This window comes from Bos indicus x Bos taurus, chromosome 21 (genome assembly GCF_003369695.1).
Source record: "Bos indicus x Bos taurus breed Angus x Brahman F1 hybrid chromosome 21, Bos_hybrid_MaternalHap_v2.0, whole genome shotgun sequence".
Classification (NCBI taxonomy): domain Eukaryota; kingdom Metazoa; phylum Chordata; class Mammalia; order Artiodactyla; family Bovidae; genus Bos; species Bos indicus x Bos taurus.
This window is the reverse complement of record NC_040096.1, coordinates 45,972,679-45,993,091: the sequence shown is the minus strand read 5'-3', so window position 1 is coordinate 45,993,091 and position 20,413 is coordinate 45,972,679. Positions and strand designations below refer to the sequence as shown.

The window sequence follows — 20,413 nt, the reverse complement described above, 5'->3', positions numbered from 1 at the left end:
AATAAGTTGGTAATGTCTAAAACCATGGGAATATAAAAAGAATAAAAATTTCTTCTAGAGGTGTTATCAATACCTACTCTAAATTCTCAACTAAGAAGCTTTTGAGAATGGAAAATTTTAATAGGAAAACAAGTCTCCACTTTCAAACAAGCACAGAAAATCTTCTAACATTTCAATGTTTAATGACAAAATGCAAAAATGTATAATAAAGGTTCAAATATTCACTCACTCTCATTCATTCAACAAATACACCTGAATGCCTTCTGTGAGCCAGTACCAGGCTAAGAACTAGGCACAGAATGGTAATCCATTACTATTTTGGGGCAACCTAAATACTTTTGCATACTTTTGCATAAACTGTTAATTACATTATCACAGGAAAAAATACAATCAAACTGCTAACATGCCTCTCATAAAATACTCTTGCAATCCACAGTTATCTGTATTAGTAATGACTGCCTAGAGAGACTGTTGCAAAGTAAAGCATATTTACAATAATATTTTGATGTATTAGTGAAAAATTATATACTCTTAAAAAGTAGACTACAAAAAATATACTTGAATTCCATTGCTCTTTAAACATACCTTCCTTATTGTTGTCCAGTCTTCAAGAATATCAAGATCTTGTAACATATAAACTATATACGGACGTTGAAAAGTCAAGGTCAGTTTAGCTGTAAGAATTCCAATTTTAAACTATACTTCCAAATTTCTGTTTTTCAGAAACTGGAACAATGACTTCAGACAGAAACCATCAGCATGCTGAATTCTGACTCCAAATTGTTTTTCAAAAAACTTAGTACCAGCATAAGTATGTTCTAGTACTTCAGATGTTATAACCATATTCTCTTAATCCTATGGTGTCTCTGACAGTAAGATACACCAACAACCTAATCACTGTTTTGAGGTGGGCGAGGGGGAAAGCAGGAGCCAAGGGAGGGTACCATCGGGAATGCCAAGATTGAATGTATATATTAATTTAATTTAAAAACATACCAGTTTCAGAGACATTAAAAATGTCAAAAAGTACAATTGAGAATTTAGCAATCATGCTATATAATAAACAGCTGCTTCATTTCAAAGCCCTTGTGATCTACAAACCCATATTAATTTTCAGTGTTGAGATCATGGCTAAATTTCTTATCCACTCTACCTCCCTTAATCTAAACTATACCCTTCTGCTTTCAATCATTTTTAAAAAATCATCTGTTCTTATTACAGGATCATGCAAATAAAGATAAAGCATACTAATAAAAACTACAAAGATATGCACAGTGCAAAAACGTACATTAAAACAACTGAAAAAAAAATTTAAAAACCCAGAAAATTTGAAAAAGGATATCTGACACAACAACTGGCTTCTTTTTGTCAGGACTGAAAGGATCCTTCCTCTTTTTTCTTGACTGAAGCTCATCGTTCCACAGCTCTGGCAGGTAAAAATAAATTAAGTATTATCTGATTTCTTGAGATCAAAGGAAAAAAAAGACTAATTTCATAGTAGCAAAACTGCATTGGTGGCTATGTTTATATGCTATAAATATGGGTATATACTGTAATATATATGACTATATATAATTTAATGAGCAGCTATATATTTATGAATTTTCCTCTTCTTTCATTAGAGCAAAATTCAATTTGGCACTTAATGCCTAGTAACTGATGAACATATATGTCAGGCACTTAAATATTCATCACGTGAATGGTCTCAACTAATCTTTGAAGCTACCTCTCAGGCAGACAGTCTCATGACTTCAATTATACAAAGAGACTGACTTAGAAAAGCTAAAACTGTCACCCATGGTCAGCCGATGAGTCGAACAATGGCAGGAGAGCTCAGCTCGTCTGCTCTGCCTATTCTATACTGGAGAAACAGAATTTATAACAAGTAACACAATACACGTGCAAGAACCATAGGATAACCCAGTAAATCTTGCAAGGTGTAGAAACACCTTCCCTGAAAAAGCCAATTTCACTTTGGCCTAATCTAATTATTAATAAGTATTTCCTTTTTTTGAGACAAAAACCTGCCTCCTTATAATATCCATCTTTGTGTCCTAGTTTGTGCACAACCAAGAGAAAAGACTTCTACTCCTTCTTCCACATGACAATCTTTCAAGACTTAGAGCAAAGAATATATACTGTAGCTGTCTTCCAATACTACTCTTATGTTGTAATAATATGCTTAACTATTCTTACAGTACATTATTCTTATGCCTGTTGTTCCAGTCACACTTCTATTTTATTCCTTTTCATGTGCTTCATTTTCTATATCTTTCTGAAGTATGAGTCCAAATTAAAGCAACAATCACAGCAAATTCTTTAGCAGTCTTCCTCCTTGCCCTCTCGTTCAGTTCAGTTCCGTTCAGTCGCTCAGTCATGTCCGACTCTTTGCGAGCCCATAAATCGCAGCACGCCAGGCCTCCCTGTCCATCACCAACTCCCGGAGTTCACTCAGACTCATGTCCATCGAGTCAGTGATGCCATCCAGCCATCTCATCCTCTGTCGTCCCCTTCTCCTCCTGCCCCCACTCCCTCCCAGAATCAGAGTCTTTTCCAATGAGTCAGCTCTTCGCATGAGGTGGCCAAAGTACTGGAGTTTCAGCTTTAGCATCATTCCCTCCAAAGAAATCCCAGGGCTGATCTCCTTCAGAATGGACTGGTTGGATCTCCTTGCAGTCCAAGGGACTCTCAAGAGTGTTCTCCACCACCACAGTTCAAAAGCATCAATTCTTCGGCATTCAGCCTTCTTCACAGTCCAAATCTCACATCTATATGTGACCACAGGAAAAATCATAGCCTTGACTAGATGGACCTTTGTTGACAAAGTAATGTCTCTGCTTTTGAATATGCTATCTAGGTTGGTCGTAACTTTCCTTCCAAGGAGTAAGCGTCTTTTAATTTCATGGCTGCAGTCACCATCTGCAGTGATTTTGGAGCCCAAAAAAATAGTCTGACACTGTTTCCACTGTTTCCCCATCTATTTCCCATGAAGTGATGGGACCAGATGCCATGATCTTCGTTTTCTGAATGTTGAGCTTTAAGCCAGCTTTTTCACTCTCCACTTTCACTTTCATCAAGAGGCTTTTGAGTTCCTCTTCACTTTCTGCCATAAGGGTGGTGTCATCTGCATATCTGAGGTTATTGATATTTCTCCTGGCAATCTTGATTCCAGCTTGTGCTTCTTCCAGTCCAGCGTTTCTCATGATGTACTCTGCATATAAGTTAAATAAGCAGGGTGACAATATACAGCCTTGACGTACTCCTTTTCCTATTTGGAATCAGTCTGTTGTTCCATGTCCAGTTCTAAGTGTTGCTTCCTGACCTGCATACAGATTTCTCAAGAGGCAGGTCAGGTGGTCTGGTATTCCCATCTCTTTCAGAATTTTCCACAGTTTATTGTGATCCACACAGTCAAAGGCTTTGTCATAGTCAATAAAGCAGAAATAGATGTTTTTCTGGAACTCTCTTGCTTTTTCCATGATCCAGCAGATGTTGGCAATTTGATCTCTGGTTCCTCTGCCTTTTCTAAAACCAGCTTGAACATCAGGAAGTTCACGGTTCACGTATTGCTGAAGCCTGGCTTGGAGAATTTTGAGCATTACTTTACTAGCATGTGAGATGAGTGCAATTGTGCTGTAGTTTGAGCATTCTTTGGCATTTCCTTTCTTTGGGATTGGAATGAAAATGGACCTTTTCCAGTCCTGTGGCCACTGCTGAGTTTTCCAAACTTGCTGGCATATTGAGTGCAGCACTTTCACAGCATCATCTTTCAGGATTTGAAAGAGCTCAACTGGAATTCCATCACCTCCTCTAGCTTTGTTTGTAGTGATGCTTTCTAAGACCCACTTGACTTCACATTCCAGGATATCTGGCTCTAGATGAGTAATCACATCATCGTGATTACCTGGGTCGTGAAGATCTACGCTTCATTTATGTACCATCTGTATAGGAGACTAGATGTGAGGAGACACCTCAGTAAACCAAAGGCTTAGTGTCACTTAAACATGACATCACAGCATTCCCCTCACCTGAGGTAATATCAATGCTGTGCCGGTCCTCTTCAAGCCTTCGTATCTTCTCCTCTAACTCACTCTGTACTGTATCATATAACAAAAGCTTTTCACTCTGAAAAAAAAAATAGATCACACATAAGTAGGAAGGAAAAAACTGTTCCATATTTAACTAACAGTACCAAATAACTCACTGTTAGAAGTATTTTAACATATGGTGCTTTTGTTTAAATTCAACTTAAAAGTTTTAATGATGAAATGTCAAATATATGAATGAACTAAAACTAGAAACTACGGAATCTAAGTATACAGAGAACTACATACAATTAAATTGTTTAAGAATATCTAAATCTGTATGTGATAAAGAGGCAAATATTTACTTCATAAAAAACTCATAGTGAGCTCCTAGCCCCTTTTAAATACAGGCAGGTCCCCTGTCAGCACAATGGAGAGCCTGTCCTGTAAAATGTATCATTGTAAAACAAACTGTTTTTTCTCATATCAGAACAATTCCTCACTAATACGTCAATCATATTAAAAGAGACTAATATATCATCAAGAGAAAAATTCAAGTATAAATTTTATAATTATTTCAAACAATTCAATTAAAGATAAAATCATAATATTACAGACTAATTATATCCCAATTATATAGAAAGACTGAGCCACTGGCTAAGAGACAAGACAATTTACTAGTAAATCAGACTAGAATCCGGGTCCATTTGTTCTATCCCATAGTTTTTATTATAAAATACTGTATCCTTTATTTTAAAAGCCAGAGGATGAGCATCAGTGTGAGAATGAGCAATGTGTGTGTGTGCATGCGTGTGTGTGTGTGTGTATGTGTGCGTGCGTGTGTGCACATGTGCACATGTGCACTCAGTAGTGTCCAACTCTTTGCGACCCCATGGACTGTAGTCCATCAGGCTCCTCTGTTCATGGAATATTCTAGGCAAGAATACTGCAGTGGGTTGCCATTTCCCACTATAATTTTATATGACAAATAAAATCACATAGACTTATCATATAAAAGGCTGTGACAGATTGCCACCCACCTACCACATGTGTATCTCTAGTAAAGACAATAGCCTATTGGGATATAGCTAGATATAACTGTCTCATAGTAGCTACTGCTGCTGCTGCTGCTAAGTCGCTTCAGTCGTGTCCGACTCTGTGCGACCCCATAGACAGCAGCCCATCAGGTTCCACCGTCCCTGGGATTCTCCAGGGAAGAACACTGCGGCGGGTTGCCATTTCCTTCTCCAAAGCATGAAAGTGAAAAGTGAAAGTGAAGTTGCTCAGTCGTGTCCGACTCTTAGCGACCCCATGGACTGCAGCCTACCAGGCTCCTCCAGCCATGAGATTTTCCAGGCAAGAGTAGTGGAGTGGGATAGTAGCTACTAGAATACAGTTAGTTATGATTTCTTGTGGAAGGCATAAGCCATGCCCATTTTCAGCATTCCCAGTGTCAATCATGAAGTCTTCTCTTTTGGGTTTGAAATTTAGAGTCTACATATGCTTGAAGGTTCTCCCAAGTGGTAGAGAAAAGATGGTTTTTGTAAATTTGAAGCAATCCTGGAGGTAGAGAGAAAGCAGAGCTGAAGAAAGCTAAAACTAGATCCCCTTTGAAAAATTATCTCATTACATATTACTCTATGCTTACTTCCTTTTACTTTCTCCTCCGCTTTTGGTAAAATTTTATGGAATAGTCTAGCATTATCTACATTGTACTACAAGAACTGGGAACTGTTACATAGCAGATAAGAAGGGAGAACAGGCTACAGCTACAGTCAAGATCGTGTGATGGCTAAGAATAGAGCCAGATTCTCCAACCAAAGAGGACTCTGAAAGCTAAGCAGGAGTAATAAAGCCTTTGCTTTTAAAAATATTTCAATGAAAAAATGTTTTGTAAAAATTACCATTAAAAAAAGAATATGGACTTTTAACTGGTGAATTCTCTTTGTATTCCATTGATATATTTGCCCTAGGCCAAGCAGAAATTCTGAAATAAACCTACCAGTCATTGTTTACAATTGAAAAAAAAAGGTACAATGGGACTGAAATGTTTGAAGTTTTGAAGGCATCTCTAAAAAATATTACAGGTATACTTTAAATTACACAAATAGAATTGCCTTGACTCTATCCTCATTATTCCTTGTTCTTCTCTCCCTTATCCCCAGCCCCTCAACAGCCTTCCATAAGGAAACAAAGTCATAAATGAAGCAGGTAAAAAGACATTGGAAAAGAAAGAGACATTCAAACTCCCTTGCTTTGGTGCCTGTAGAGGCTTCTATACTCAATAGGTAATTTAGCTTTTTTAAAGTATTATTAATTATAACTACATATTTGACTTCAAAATCCCACACCCCTCCAATCTTCACACGTATACTTAGCGAACCTGCTCACTGACCCCTTTCACCAACTGAGACCATATTCCTTCTCATCAGGGACGTGTTAGGGAATGCCAGCAAAGTGGCTCCAAGGTTCCACGTTTGCACTGGTCTCCCTCTGGCCTGGGTTCAGAATCAACTGACTGTTGGCAGTTCCCTGATTAAGGCATCTCACAGTTTTGGACCTGGATAGCGTCTTGGGAGATTTTCAAGGACTAGCATTACCAGAGAAAGAACAAAACATATTAAAAGGCTACAGTCTTTTTTTTTTTTTTTTTTTAAGTATGCTGCATTGGAATAAAAAGATAAGCAGAATAGGATTTAAAAGCCAAGAAACAGACTCCGGTTGTGGGAAATGTTACAAAAAAGGTGACTTCAAATTATTTGAAAACCAGATGACAATAAATGACAAGAGAAAAATGAGTTTAACTGTACAGAGAAAAAAAGTTGGCTTAAAACTCAACATTCAGAAAACTAAGATCATGGCATCCAGCCCCATCACTTCATGGCAAATAGATGGTAAAACAACGAAACAGTGAGAGACTTTACTTTTCAGGGCTCAAAAATCACTGCTGGTGACTGCAGCCATAAAATTAAAGGACGCTTGCTCCTTGGAAGAGAAGTTATGACCAACCTAGACAGCTTATTAAAAAGCAGAGACATTACTTTGCCAACAAAGGTCCATATAGTCAAAGCTATAGTTTTTCCAGTAGTCATGTATAGATGTGAGAGCTGGACCATAAGAAAAGTGAGCACCGAAGAATTGATGCTTTTGAACTGTGGTGTTGGAGAAGACTCTTGAGAGTCCCTTGGAGATCCAACCAGTCCATCCTAAAGGAAATCAGTCCTGAATATTTTCAGGATTTTCAGGAAGGACTGATGTTGAAGCTGAAACTCCAATATTTTGGCCACCTGATGCAAAGAGCTGACTCACTGGAAAAGACCCTGATGCTGGGCAAGATTGAAGGCAGGAGAAGGGGACAATAGAGGATGAGATGGTTGGATGGCATCACCAACTCGATGGACATGAGTTTGAGCAAGCACTGGGAGTTGGTGATGGACAGGGAAGCCTGGCACGCTGCAGTCCATGGAGTCACAAAGAGTCGGACACAACTGAGTGACTGAACTGAACTGATACAGAGAAAAAATTCTATAACATGAGGTTCTTTGCCTTACGTTATACAAAACAATTAATGGACTAAACAGTTAAATTTACAAAATGAAACTTAAAGAAAGTAAGGAAAGATAGTGAATGATATTGGGATGAAGAAAGCTTTTCAAAGCATAAAAATCCAAAGGACAAGTTATGTTTTAAAAAACTATTTGTGAACACAGAAATTAAAGATACATTAAAAAGCAAACAAAGGTAAGAAGAAAGCAATAAAAAATATCTGCAACATGACAAAGCCTTAAAACCATCAGATGAAATTAAACAAGCATGGATAAATCAGTAAGAAAAATCTAAATACTGTCCATGCTGCTGCTACTGCTAAGTCCCTTCAGTCATGTCTGACTCTGCGACCCCATAGACGGCAGCCCACCAGGCTCCCCCATCCCTGGGATTCTCCAGGCAAGAACACTGGAGTGGGTTGCCATTTCCTTCTCCAGTGCATGAAAGTGAAAAGTGAAAGGGAAGTCGCTCAGTCGTGTCTGACTCTTAGCAACCCCATGGACCACAGCCTACCAGGCTCCTCCATCCATGGGATTTTCCAGGCAAGAGTACTGGAGTGGGGTGCCATCGCCTTCTCTGAAATACTGTCTATACTCACTACCAAAAACAGCCAAAAGAAGAGACAGAGAGACAAATACAAGTACAAATTAAAATGTACAGTATGTAATACTATTCTTCACTTGGCAAAGTTGTTTTATTCTTTTCAATTATAATAAACAATGCCTACCAGAAAAATAAATGACCCAATCAAAAAATGGGCCAAAGAACTAAACAGACATTTCTCTAAAGAAGACATACAGATAGCTAACAAACACATGAAAAGATGCTCAACATCACTCGTTATCAGAGAAATGCAAATCAAAACCACAATGAGGTAACATCTCACGTCGGTCAGAATGGCTGCTATCAAAATGTCTACAAACAATAAATGCTGGAGAGGGTGTATGGAAAAGGGAACCCTCTTACACTGTTGGTGGGAATGCAAACTAATACAGCCACTATGGAGAACAGTGTGGAGATTCCTTAAAAAACTGAAAATAGAACTGCCATATGACTCAGCAATCCCACTGCTGGGCATACACACTGAGGACACAAGAACTGAAAGAGACACGTGTACCCCAATGTTCATCACAGCACTGTTTATAATAGCCAGGACATGGAAGCAACCTAGATGTCCCTCAGCACATGAATGGATAAGAAAGGTGTGGTACATATACACAATGGAATATTACTCAGCTATTAAAATCAACGCATTTGAATCAGTTCTAATGAGGTGGATGAAACTGGAGCCAATTATACAGAGTGAAGTAAGTCAGAAAGAAAAACACCAATACAGTATATTAACACATATATATGGAATTTAGAAAGATGGTAACAATAACCCTATATGTGAGACAGAAAAAGAGACACAGATACACAGAACAGACTTTTGGACTCTGTGGGAGAAGATGAGGGTGGGATGATTTGAGAGAATAGCACTGAAACATGTATATTACCATATGTGAAACAGATCACAAGTCCAAGTTCAATGCATGAAACAGGGCACTCAAAGCCGGTGCACTGGGACAACCCAGAGGGATGGGATGGGGAGGGAGGTGGGTGGGGGATTCAGGATGGGGGACACAGGTATACCCATAGCTGATTCATGTCAATGTATGGCAAAACCACCACAATACTGTAAAGTAATTAGCCTCCAATTAAAATTAATAAATTAATTTAAAATAAATATACAATGCCAACTGATACAGAGAATATAAACCAACTCAACAATTTAGAAAGTAACTTACAAATAAGTTTTAAGGACTTCACTGACTACATCCTTTGATCTAGTAATTACGCTGAGGATTCCATTCTAAAGAAATAACAACCTTGGCCAATGTTCCATGGAAAAGGATGTCCACAACAGCAATACTTGTAATGCATAAAACCAGGAACAAAGTAAAATCCAATAACAGAGTATTGGCTACAGAAATTATTGTACATCCATACTACTACTCTGCAGATAACAAACATTCAGAATTCAAAAAGTAGGGGAAAATTCAAAAAGCTATGGGAAAATTCAAAAAGCTACAGTAAAATTACAAATGAATCCAGATCATAAACTCTCTCTTCCCAAAGACATAATAAAGTAAACAGAAAACAAGTACAAAATAAATCAACAAACACTTACAGTTATCAAACAAAGGAAGGAGCACAATGCCATGCCATAACCTCCGAACATAACTAAACTGAGACAGAACCCTAAGATCTGCATTATGTACACTATACACACACAGGCACTCTGTAAAGAAAGAAGTTGAGAGGGGCGAATATTCGAAAAGTCTGAGTCATACTTCCAAATCTACAAAGAAATGAAGAAGGGTCTGGATAGGGGAAAATACATGGGAAGCCCTAAAGAGAGAAAGGCTCACCAGTGAGAAGAAAACTTCTAGAGCTCAGCAGCTGACAAGCTCTGCACACAGGCAGATTATATTGACTCACTCCTAGATATGAATGATGGCCAAAGGTGGCTAGTTATTTGTGAAAAGCATCAAAATGAAACACAGAGAGACAAATGAACAAAAAAGAAGTATAAAGAAACAGGAACAAGTCAAGATACAGAAAAAAAAAGTTTAAAACAACTGCATTTAATACCCATAAAGGGATGAGATTACATCCATGAGAAAAGAATAGGAGTTGGAAAAAGTATAAAAAACGGGTAATCAGAGGACATAAGGGCTTTTGGAAATTAAATACAGAATGGAAATAAAATATTTAGTAAAAGGATTGGAAAAGAAAGTTGAATACACTCTTAAAAAGAATAAAATAAGAATGAAGGGAAAAGGTGGAGGGAAGTGCAATAAAAATATAATATATAAGATCTAAATACTATGTAATAATATAATATATATATGAAATATAAGAAAATTCAAAGATCAATCTTGGGGGTTCAGCAGCTAACCAAGAGGAGTTCCAAAATGAGAAAACAGAAAATAATGGAGAAGAAACAATATAAGAAATTCTCAGAGCAAAAGATATGTTTCCTGATATAAATGTTCCTCTGAGTATTCACATGAATGAAAAGAGAAGCACATATCACCTTGCTGTTCCATAGCATCAAGGATAAAGAAAACATCTTACAGCTATTCAGGAAGAAAACAGGTCATGTACAGAGGATCAAGATTCACAATGGTAACAGGCTTCTCAAAGCAATACTAGAGGCTAGAAGACAATGGAAAAATGCCTTCAAAATTCTGAGGAAACATCATTACTTACATCTAGAATTCCATACTCTGAAGGGTGAGTTAAAAGATGGTTCTGGACATGAAAGATGTAAGGGTTTTAAAACATGTCCAATAAATCTTTGACATGCCTCCCTTCAAAAGCAGGACCCTAATTCCTGTCTCCCTGAAAGTGGGCAGGACTTAATGACTCATCTGTAAGGAACAGAATGTGGCAGAAATCTAGGTTATTAAAAACACTGTCACTTCTATCTTGCTCTTGTAAACCATTCACTCCCAGAGAAGCTAGTCACAAGGTCATGGGGGCCCTCAGTAAGCCTGTGGAGAGGCCTATGGGAATAAGGCTTCCAACTAACAACCAGCAACAACCTGCCAGTCTTTAAGTCAGTCACCGTAGAAGCAGTTCCTGCAGTCCCAGTCAAGCCTTCAAATAGCTGCTTCCCTGGCTGACCTCTTCACTGCAATTTCATGTGATTCCCTGAGCCAGAACCACCCAGCTAATTTGCTCCCAAGTTCCTGACCATAAAGACTGAAAAATAAAATGCTTATTACTGTTTCAAGTGACTAAATTTTGGAGTAATTTATTATAAAGCAATAGATAACCAATACAAGAAGTCTCAAACAACTAACTTCTATACACTTTTTCCCAAGAAGCTACTCAACAAAACTGAAAAAAGAAAGCAAGACTAGCAGGGAAAGAAGTAAAGGGAATTACTTTACTTGTGAAGAGATACCCATGAAGACAGAGATGCAGCTGGCATAGAAAGTATCTGAAAGATGGAGCAGAAAGGAACGGGGTCCAGGGATGGAAGACCTGCTCCCAGGATGAAGAACTCCAGAAGGAAATGGGTCTCATGGATTACCTGATGCATCTGACCATGTGGAAAATGGCACTGGGGGTTTTCATAAATCTGCTCGAGTCTCTGGGGAGAACTGATAAACAAGAGAAAACTAACAAACAATAAATGAAGCAATTAATTCCAAGGTTAAAAAAACACCGTTGTACAAGAAGGGACGTTTAAGCAAAGCATAACTCTGGGATCAGTAAAAAATAATTATTGTTACAACAAAAACAAAAATTATGACATAACAATATCAGAAGAATGAGATAAGGGGAACTATTATGGAATCCTCAGCTTTCAAAAGGTACTATCCAAAACTGGTATTATTTAGAAATGAGGCTAACCTCCAGAAGCAGTAGATAAAAGATTTACATAGACAATTGCTGCTTGCATGTAGAACACAGAGATGGGAGTGAGACTGCTGTTTTGCATTACAAGCCTGTGCTTTCAGAAATATGTACACACATTACCCAGTAAAAGCAGATTTTTAAGAGTATTTAGGGAGGGGGAATCTGGTTGAAGGCCATCCAAAGATACAAACTTCCAGTTATAAAATAAACAAGTACAACATGATTAATTAACACCACTGTGTGTTATATACAAAAGTTGTTAAGAGTAAATCCTAAAAGTTTTCATCACAAGGAAAAATTTATTTTTCTATTTTTTAATTTTGTATCTATATGAGATGATGGCTGCCCATTAAACTTATGATATCATGATGCTTATAAATTAAATCACTATGATGCACACTTTAAACTTACACAGTGCTATATGTCAATTACATCTTCATAAAACTAGAAGAAAAAAATTTTTTTATTTTTTCATTGATGGATAATTGCTTTACAGAATTTTACTATTTTCTGTCAAACCTCAACATGAGTCAGCCACAGGTATACATATATCCCCTCCCTTTTGAACCTCCCTCCCATCTCCCTCCCCACCCCATCCCTCTAGGTTAATACAGAGCCACTGTTTGAGTTTCCTGAGCCATACAGCAAAATCCTGTTGGCTAACTATTTTACATATAGTAATGTAAGTTTCCATGTTACTCTCTTCATACATCTCACCCTCTCCTGCCCTCTCCCAATGTCCATAAGTCCATTCTCTATGTCTGTTTCTCCACTGCTGCTCTGTAAATAAATTCTTCAGTACTATTTTTCTAGATTCCATATGTGCATTAGAATACAATATTTATCTTCCTCTCTCTGACTCACTTCACTCTATATAATAGGTTTTTGGTTCATCCACCTCATCAGAAGTGACTCACATGCATTTCTTTTTACGGCTTAGTAATATTCCATTGTGTGTATGTACCACAACTTCTTTTTCCATTCATCTGTTAATGGACATCTTGGTTGCTTCCATGTTTTAGCTATTACAAATGTACTGCTATAAACAATGGCATACATGTGTCTACTTCAGTTTTGGATATGCCTAGGAGTGGGATTGCTGGGTCATATGTTGGTTTTATTCTGATTTTATTCCTAGTTTTTTAAGGAATGTCCATACCGTCTTCCATAGTGGCTGTATCAATTTACATTCCCACCAACAGTGCAAGAGCATTCCCTTTTCTCCACACCCTCTCCAGCATTTATTGTTTGTAGACTATTTGATAGCAGCCATTCTGACCAGTGTGAGGTGGTACCTCATTGCAGTTTTGATTTGCATTTCTCTAATAATAAGCCTTTGACTGTGTGGATCACAAGAAACTGTGGAAAATTCTGAAAGAGATGGGAATACCAGAACACCTGATCTGCCTCTTGAGAAATTTGTATGCAGGTCAGGAAGCAACAGTTAGAATTGGACATGGAACAACAGACTGGTTCCAAATAGGAAAAGGAGTACATCAAGGCTGTATATTGTCACCCTGCTTATTTAACTTCTATGCAGAGTACATCATGAGAAACGCTGGACTGGAAGAAGCACAAGCTGGTATCAAGATTGCCAGGAGAAATATCAATAGCCTCAGATATGCAGATGACACCACCCTTATGGCAGAAAGTGAAGAGGAACTAAAAAGCCTCTTGATGAAGGTGAAAAAGGAGAGTGAAAAAGTTGGCTTAAAGCTCAACATTCAGAAAACTAAGATCATGGCATCTGGTCCCATCACTTCATGGCAAATAGATGGGGAAACAGTGGAAACAGTGTCAGACTTTATTTTGGGGGGCTCCAAAATCACTGCAGATGGTGACTGCAGCCATGAAATTAAAAGATGCTTACTCATTGGAAGAAAAGTTATGACCAACCTACATAGCATATTCAAAAGAAGAGACATTACTTTGCCAACAAAGGTCCGTCTAGTCAAGGCTATAGCTTTTTCAGTGGTCATGTGTGGATGCGAGAGTTGGACTGTGAAGAAAGCTGAGCACCAGAGAATTGATGCTTTTGAACTGTGGTGGTGGAGAAGACACTTGAGAGTCCCTTGGACTGCAAGGAAATCCACCCAGTCCATTCTGAAGGAGATCAGCCCTGGGATTTCTTTGGAAGGAATGATGCTAAAGCTGAAACTCCAGTACTTTGGCCACCTCATGCGAAGAGCTGACTCATTGGAAAAGACTCTGATGCTGGGAGGGACTGGGGGCAGGAGGAGAAGAGGATGACAGAGATGAGATGGCTGAATGGTATCACTGACTCGATGGACGTGAGTCTGAGTGAACTCCGGGAGTTGGTGATGGACAGGGAGGCCTGGCGTGCTGCGATTCATGGGGTTGCAAAGAGTCGGACACGACTGAGCAACTGAACTGAACTGAACTGAATAATGAGCGATGTTGAGCATCTTTTCATGTGTCTGTATGTCTTCTTTGGAGAAATGACTGTTTAGGCCTTTTTCCCACTTCATGATTGGGTTGTTTGTTTTTCTGGCATTGAGTTGTACAAGCTGCTTGTATATTTTGGAAATTAATCCTTTGTCCGTTGTTTCATTTGCTATTATTTTCTCCCATTCTGAGGGTTGTCTTTTCACCTTGCTTATAATTTCCTTTGCTATGCAAAAGCTTTTAAGTTTAATTAAGTCCCACTTGTTTACTTTTGTTTTATTTCCATTACTCTAGGAGGTGGGTCATAGAGGAACTTGCTTTATGTAGAGTTTTCTGCCTATGTTTTCTTCTAAAAGTTTTATAGTTTCTTGTCTTACATTTAGGTCTTTAATCCATTTTGAGTTTATCTTTGTATATGGTGTTAAGAAGTGTTCTAATTTCACTCTTTTGCATGCGGCTATCCAGTTTTCCCAGCACCATTTATCAAAGAGGCTGTCTTTGCCCCATTGTATATTCTTGCCTCCTTTGTCAAAAATAAGGTACCCATAGGTTCATGGGTTTTTTTCTGGGTTTTCTATCTTGTTCCATTGGTCTATATTTCTGTTTTTGTGCCAGTACCATACTATCTTGATGACTGGAGCTTTGTAGTATAATCTGAAGTCAGAACGGTTGATTCGTCCAGCTCCATTCTTCTTTCTCAAGACTGCTTTGGCTATTCAGGGTCTGTTGTGTTTCCATTTGAATTGTGAAATTTTTTGTTCTAGTTCTGTGAAAAATGCTACTGGTAATTTGATAGGGATCCACACTGAATCTGTAGATTGCATTTGGTAGTATAGTCACTTTGATAATATTGATTCTTCCTATGCAGGAACATGGAATATCTCTCCATCTGTTTATGTCATCTTTGATTTCTTTCATTAGTGTCTTATAATTATCTGTGTACAGTTCTTTTGTCTCCTTAAGTAAGTTTATTCCTAGATATTTAATTCTTTTTGTTGCAATGGTGAATGGGATTGATTCTTTAATTTCTCTGATTTTCATTGCTAGTATACAGAAATGCCAGTGATTTTGGCATATTTATTTTGTATCCTGCAACTCTGAGAAATTCACTGATTAGCTCTAGTAATTTTCTGATACTATCTTTAGGGCTATCTATGTACAGTATCATGTCATCTGCAAACAGTCAGAGGTTTACTTATTTTTTTTTATTTTATTTTTTAACTTTACAATATTGTATTGGTTTTGCCATACATCAAAACGAATCCACCACAGGTATACATGTGTTCCCCATCCTGAACCCTCCTCCCTCCCCATATTTTCTTCTCTGATTTCTGTAGCTAGGACTTCCAGAACTATGTTGAATAATAGTTGAGAAAGTGGACACCCTTATCTTGTTCCTGATCTCAGGGGGAATGCTTTCAGTTTTTCACCATTGAGAATAATGTTTGCCGTAGGCTTATCATATATGGCTTTTACTATGTTGAGGTAGGTTCCTTCTGTGCCCACTCTGAAGAGTTTTAATCATAAATGGGTGCTGAGTTTTGTCAAAGGCTTTTTCTGCATCTATTGAGATGATCATATGGTTTTTATCTTTCAAATTGTTTATATGGTGTATCACATTGATTGATTTTCATATATTGAAGAATTCTTGCATCCCTGGAATAAACCCAACTTGATCATAGTATATAAGCTTTTTGATGTGTTGCTGAATTCTGTTTGCTAAAATTTTGTTGAGGATTTTTGCATCTATGTTCATCAGTGATATTGGCCTGTAGTTTTATTTTTTTGTGTTGTCTTTGTCTGGTTTTGGTATCAGGTGATGGTGGCCTCGTAGAATGAGTTCGGAAGTGTTCTTTCCTCTGCAATTTTTTTAAAGAATTTTAGAAGGATAGGCATTAGTTCTTCTCTAAATGTTTGACAGAATTCTCCCATGAAGCCATCTGGTCCTGGGCTTTTGTTTTTTGGGAGATTTTTGATCACAGCTTCAATTTCAGTGCTTGTAATTGGGTTGTTCATAATTTCTTTCTGGTTCAGTCTTGGAAAATTGAATTTTTTTAAGAATCCATCCATTTCTTCCAGGTTATCCATTTTAGTGCCATATAGTTGCTCATAATACTCTCTTATAATCCTTTGTATTTCTCTACTGTTTGTTGTAATGTTTCCTTTTTCATTTCTAATTTTGTTGATTTGATTCTTCTTTTTTTCTTGATTAGTCTGGCTAAAGGTTTGTCAATTTTGTTTATCTTCTCAAAGAACCAGCTTTTAGTTTTATTAATCTTTACTACTGTTTCTTTCATTTCTTTTTCATTTATTTCTGCTTGGATCTTTATGATTTCTTTGCTTCTACTAATTTGGGGGGGGAGGTTTGTACTTCTTTTTCCAGTTGTTTTAGGTGTAAAGTTAGATTGTCTATTCAATGTTCTTCTTGTTTATTAAGGTAGGATTGTATTGCTATAAACTTCCCTCTTAGAATGGCTTTTGCTGCATCCCATAGGTTTTGAGTTGTGTTTTGTCATTTGTTTCTAGAAATTTTTTGATTTCCCTTTTGATTTCTTCAGTAATCTGTTGTTTATTTAGAAACAGGTTGTTTAATCTCCATGTGTTTGTGTTTCTTACAGTTTTTTTCTTGTAACTGATATTTAGCGTCATAGCATTGTGGTGCTCCTATGTTGGGTGCACAGATATTTACAATTGTTATATCTTTCTCTTGAATTGATTCTTTGATCATTATGTAGTGTCCTTCCTTAACTCTTGTAGTCTTCTTTATTCTAAGGTCTATTTTGTCTGACATGAGGATTGCTAATCCAGCTTTGCTTTCCATTTGCATTTAATATACTTTTTCATCCTCTCACTTTCAGTCTATATGTGTCTTGAGATCTAAAGTGGGTTTCTTGTAGACAGCATATATACCGGTCTTGTTTTTGTATCCATTCAGCCAGTCTGTGTGTTTTGGTTGGAGCATTTAATTCATTTACATTTAAAGTAATTATTGATATAAATGTTCCTATTGCCATTTTCTTAATTGTTTGGGGTTGATTTTGTAGGTCATTTTTCTTCTCTTGTATTTCTTGACTATGTAAGTCCCTTTAACATTTGTTGTAAAACTGGTTTGGTGGTACTGAATTCCCTTAACTTTTTCTTGTCTGAAAAGCATTTTATTCCTCCATCAATTCTGAATGAGATCCTTGTTGGGTACAGTAATCTTGGTTGTAGATTTTTCCCTTTCAGTACTTTAAATATATCTTGCCATTCCCTTCTGGCCTACAGAGTTTCTGCTGAAAGATCAGCTGTTAAGCATATAGGGTTTCCCTTGTATGTTACTTGTTGCTTCTCCCTTGCTGCTTTCAATATTCTTTCTTTGTGTTTAGTCTTTGTTGGTTTGATCAGTATGTGTCTTAGCGTGTTTCTCCTTGGGTTTATCTTGTATGGGACTCTTTGTGCCTCTTACACTTGATTGACTATTTCCTTTTCCATGTTGGGGAAATTTTCAACTGTAATCTGTTCAAAAATTTTCTCATACCCTTTCTTTTTGTCTTCTTCTTCTGGGACCTCTATAATTCGAATGTTGGTGCATTTGATATGGTCCCAGAGGTCTCTGAGACTATCCTCAGTTCTTTTCATTCTTTTTACTTTATTCTGCTCTTCCGAAGTTATTTCCACCATTTTATCTTCCAGCTCACTGATTCGTTCTTCTGCTTCAGATATTCTGCTACTAATTCTTTGAAGAAAAGTTATGACCAACCTAGATAGCACATTGAAAAGCAGAGACATTACTTTGCCAACAAAGGTCCATCTAGTCAAGGCTATAGCTTTTCCAGTGGTCATGTATGGATGTGAGAGTTGGACTATGAAGAAAGCTGAGTGCCGAAGAATTGATGCTTTTGAACTGTGGTGTTGGAGAAGACTCTCGAGAGTCCCTTGGACTGCAAGGAGATCCACCCAGTCCATTCTGAAGGAGATCAGCCCTGGGACTTCTTTGGAAGGAATGATGTTAAAGCTGAAACTCCAGTACTTTGGCCACCTCATGCGAAGAGTTGACTCATTGGAAAAGACTCTGATGCTGGGAGGGATTGGGGGCAGGAGGAGAAGGGGACGACAGAGGATGAGATGGCTGGATGGCATCACCAACTCGACGGACATTGCATTTGAGTGAATTCCAGGAGATGGTTATGGACAGGGAGGCCTGGCGTGCTGTGATTCATGGGGTCACAAAGAGTCGGACACGACTGAGCGACTGAACTGAACTGAACTGAATTTCTTATAGAGTATTTTTAATTTCAGTAATTTTGTTGTTTGTCTCTGCATGTTTATTCTTTAATTCTTCTAGGTCTTTGTTAATTGATTCTTGCATTTTCTCCATCTTGTTTTCAAGGTTTTTGATCATCTTTACTATCATTATTCTGAATCCTTTTTCATGTAGTTTGCCTATTTCCTCTTCATTTATTTGGACTTCTTTGTTTCTAGTTTGTTCCATCATTTGTGTGGTATTTCTCTGCCTTTTCATTTTTTCTTTTTTAACTTACTGTGCTTGAGGTCTTCTTTTTCCAGGCTTCAAGGTTGAATTCTTCCTTCCTTTTGGTTTCTGCCCACCTAAGGTTGGTCCCAGTGGTTTGTGTAAGCTTCATACAGGGTGAGATTTGTGCTGTGTGTTTATTTGTTTGTTTTTCCTCGGATGGGCAAGGCTAGATGAGGCAGTACTCCTGTCTGCTGATGATTTGGTTTGTATTTTTTGTTTTGTTTGTTGTTTAGATGAGGCGTCCTGCACAGGGTGCTACTGGTGGTTGGGTGATGCAGGGTCTTGTATTCCAGAGGTTTCCTTTGTGTGAGTTCCATTTGATTCCACCTAGGGTTAGGTCTCTAGTAGCCTAGGGTCTTGGAGCCAGTGCTCCCACTCCAAAGGCTCATGGCTTGAACTCTTAAAGTGCTAAGGAGCGTGGCTTGATCTTACACGTACTGTTCTGCATCCTTTTCTGAGCTTTAAGTGCATAACTCTGTATTGTTCTGGGTTCCGGGTTCATCAGAGCAGTGAATGAGCCAGTGGTTTCCTGGATGCTCACTCAATTTTGAACTGAGTTGGAAGATGTCAAGTTTCTGCAGAGATTATAGACCTATCTCACGCAGGGCTGGGTTTGTCGTTAATGAAACCCTACAAACAAAATCCCAGTCTGTCAACTTGTAGAAGTTTGTCTGTTCCTTTTCTCAACTGCCAAGCACTGGGGGCAGCCAGGCCACTGCAGGGAATCTTGAAGGAAAGAACCTCTGGACAAATGGTCCCAGCAGCTGCTAGGGTCTTGCCCCAATATTCCTTGATTAGGATCAGCTAGCCACAAGCAGCAGGATCCTGGCTGGCTAAGCCAAATTGATACTGAGTCCATGCTTGATCTGCTCACTGCACAACAGGCCAATGAATCTGAGAGATAAGGGGCTGAGGCAAGAAAGAGACCTTTTTGGGGGGGCCAGCTGATCAAGAAGATGGCAGGCTAGCGCCTTATAAGAACCATCTTCTAATTTTTAAAAATAAACAAAAAACACAAAATGACCCTTAAAAAAAAAAGTATTTAGAGCAATAAAGATATGCTTATGAAATGCTGCTTATAAAAAAGTTAGAATACAAATAGTATACATAGAGTCACGCCAGCTATGTGAAAAACAATTATACAAACATACGCACAATTAGGGCTTCCCAGGTGGCTCAGTGATAAAGAATCTGCCTGTATGCAGGAGATTCAGGTTTAATCCCTGGGTTGGGAAGATCCCCTGAAGAAGGAAATGACAACCCACTCCAGTCTTCTTGCCTGGGAAATCCCATGGACAGAGGAACCTGGTGGGCTACAGTTCATGGGGTCACAAAAAGTTGGATATGACTGAGCAACTGAGAATGCATGCACACTTATTAACAGTAATTACTTCTGCTTAGTAAATTATGGTTGCTTTTATTCTCTTCTTTAGACTTATTTCTCAAGTTTTCTCATCAAACACTTATTAATGTTATAATCAGAAAGAAAATAATCAAATGAATTGAA

General features: G+C 38.0%; 1 protein-coding gene across 2 annotated transcripts in view; it reads right to left on the bottom strand.

Annotated features, from left to right (window-relative positions):
- The window catches only part of BRMS1L (BRMS1 like transcriptional repressor), a 44,300-nt gene that overhangs the window by 8,035 nt on the left and 15,852 nt on the right, over nucleotides 1-20,413 (bottom strand). For both annotated transcript variants that reach the window (XM_027521157.1, XM_027521159.1), the window contains exons 5-7: nucleotides 4,029-4,125; nucleotides 1,343-1,426; nucleotides 586-650 (exon numbers count right to left, since the gene is read on the bottom strand). In XM_027521157.1, coding sequence (XP_027376958.1) covers nucleotides 586-650; nucleotides 1,343-1,426; nucleotides 4,029-4,125 — 246 coding nt within the window. The remainder of the gene's footprint in view (nucleotides 1-585; nucleotides 651-1,342; nucleotides 1,427-4,028; nucleotides 4,126-20,413) is intronic.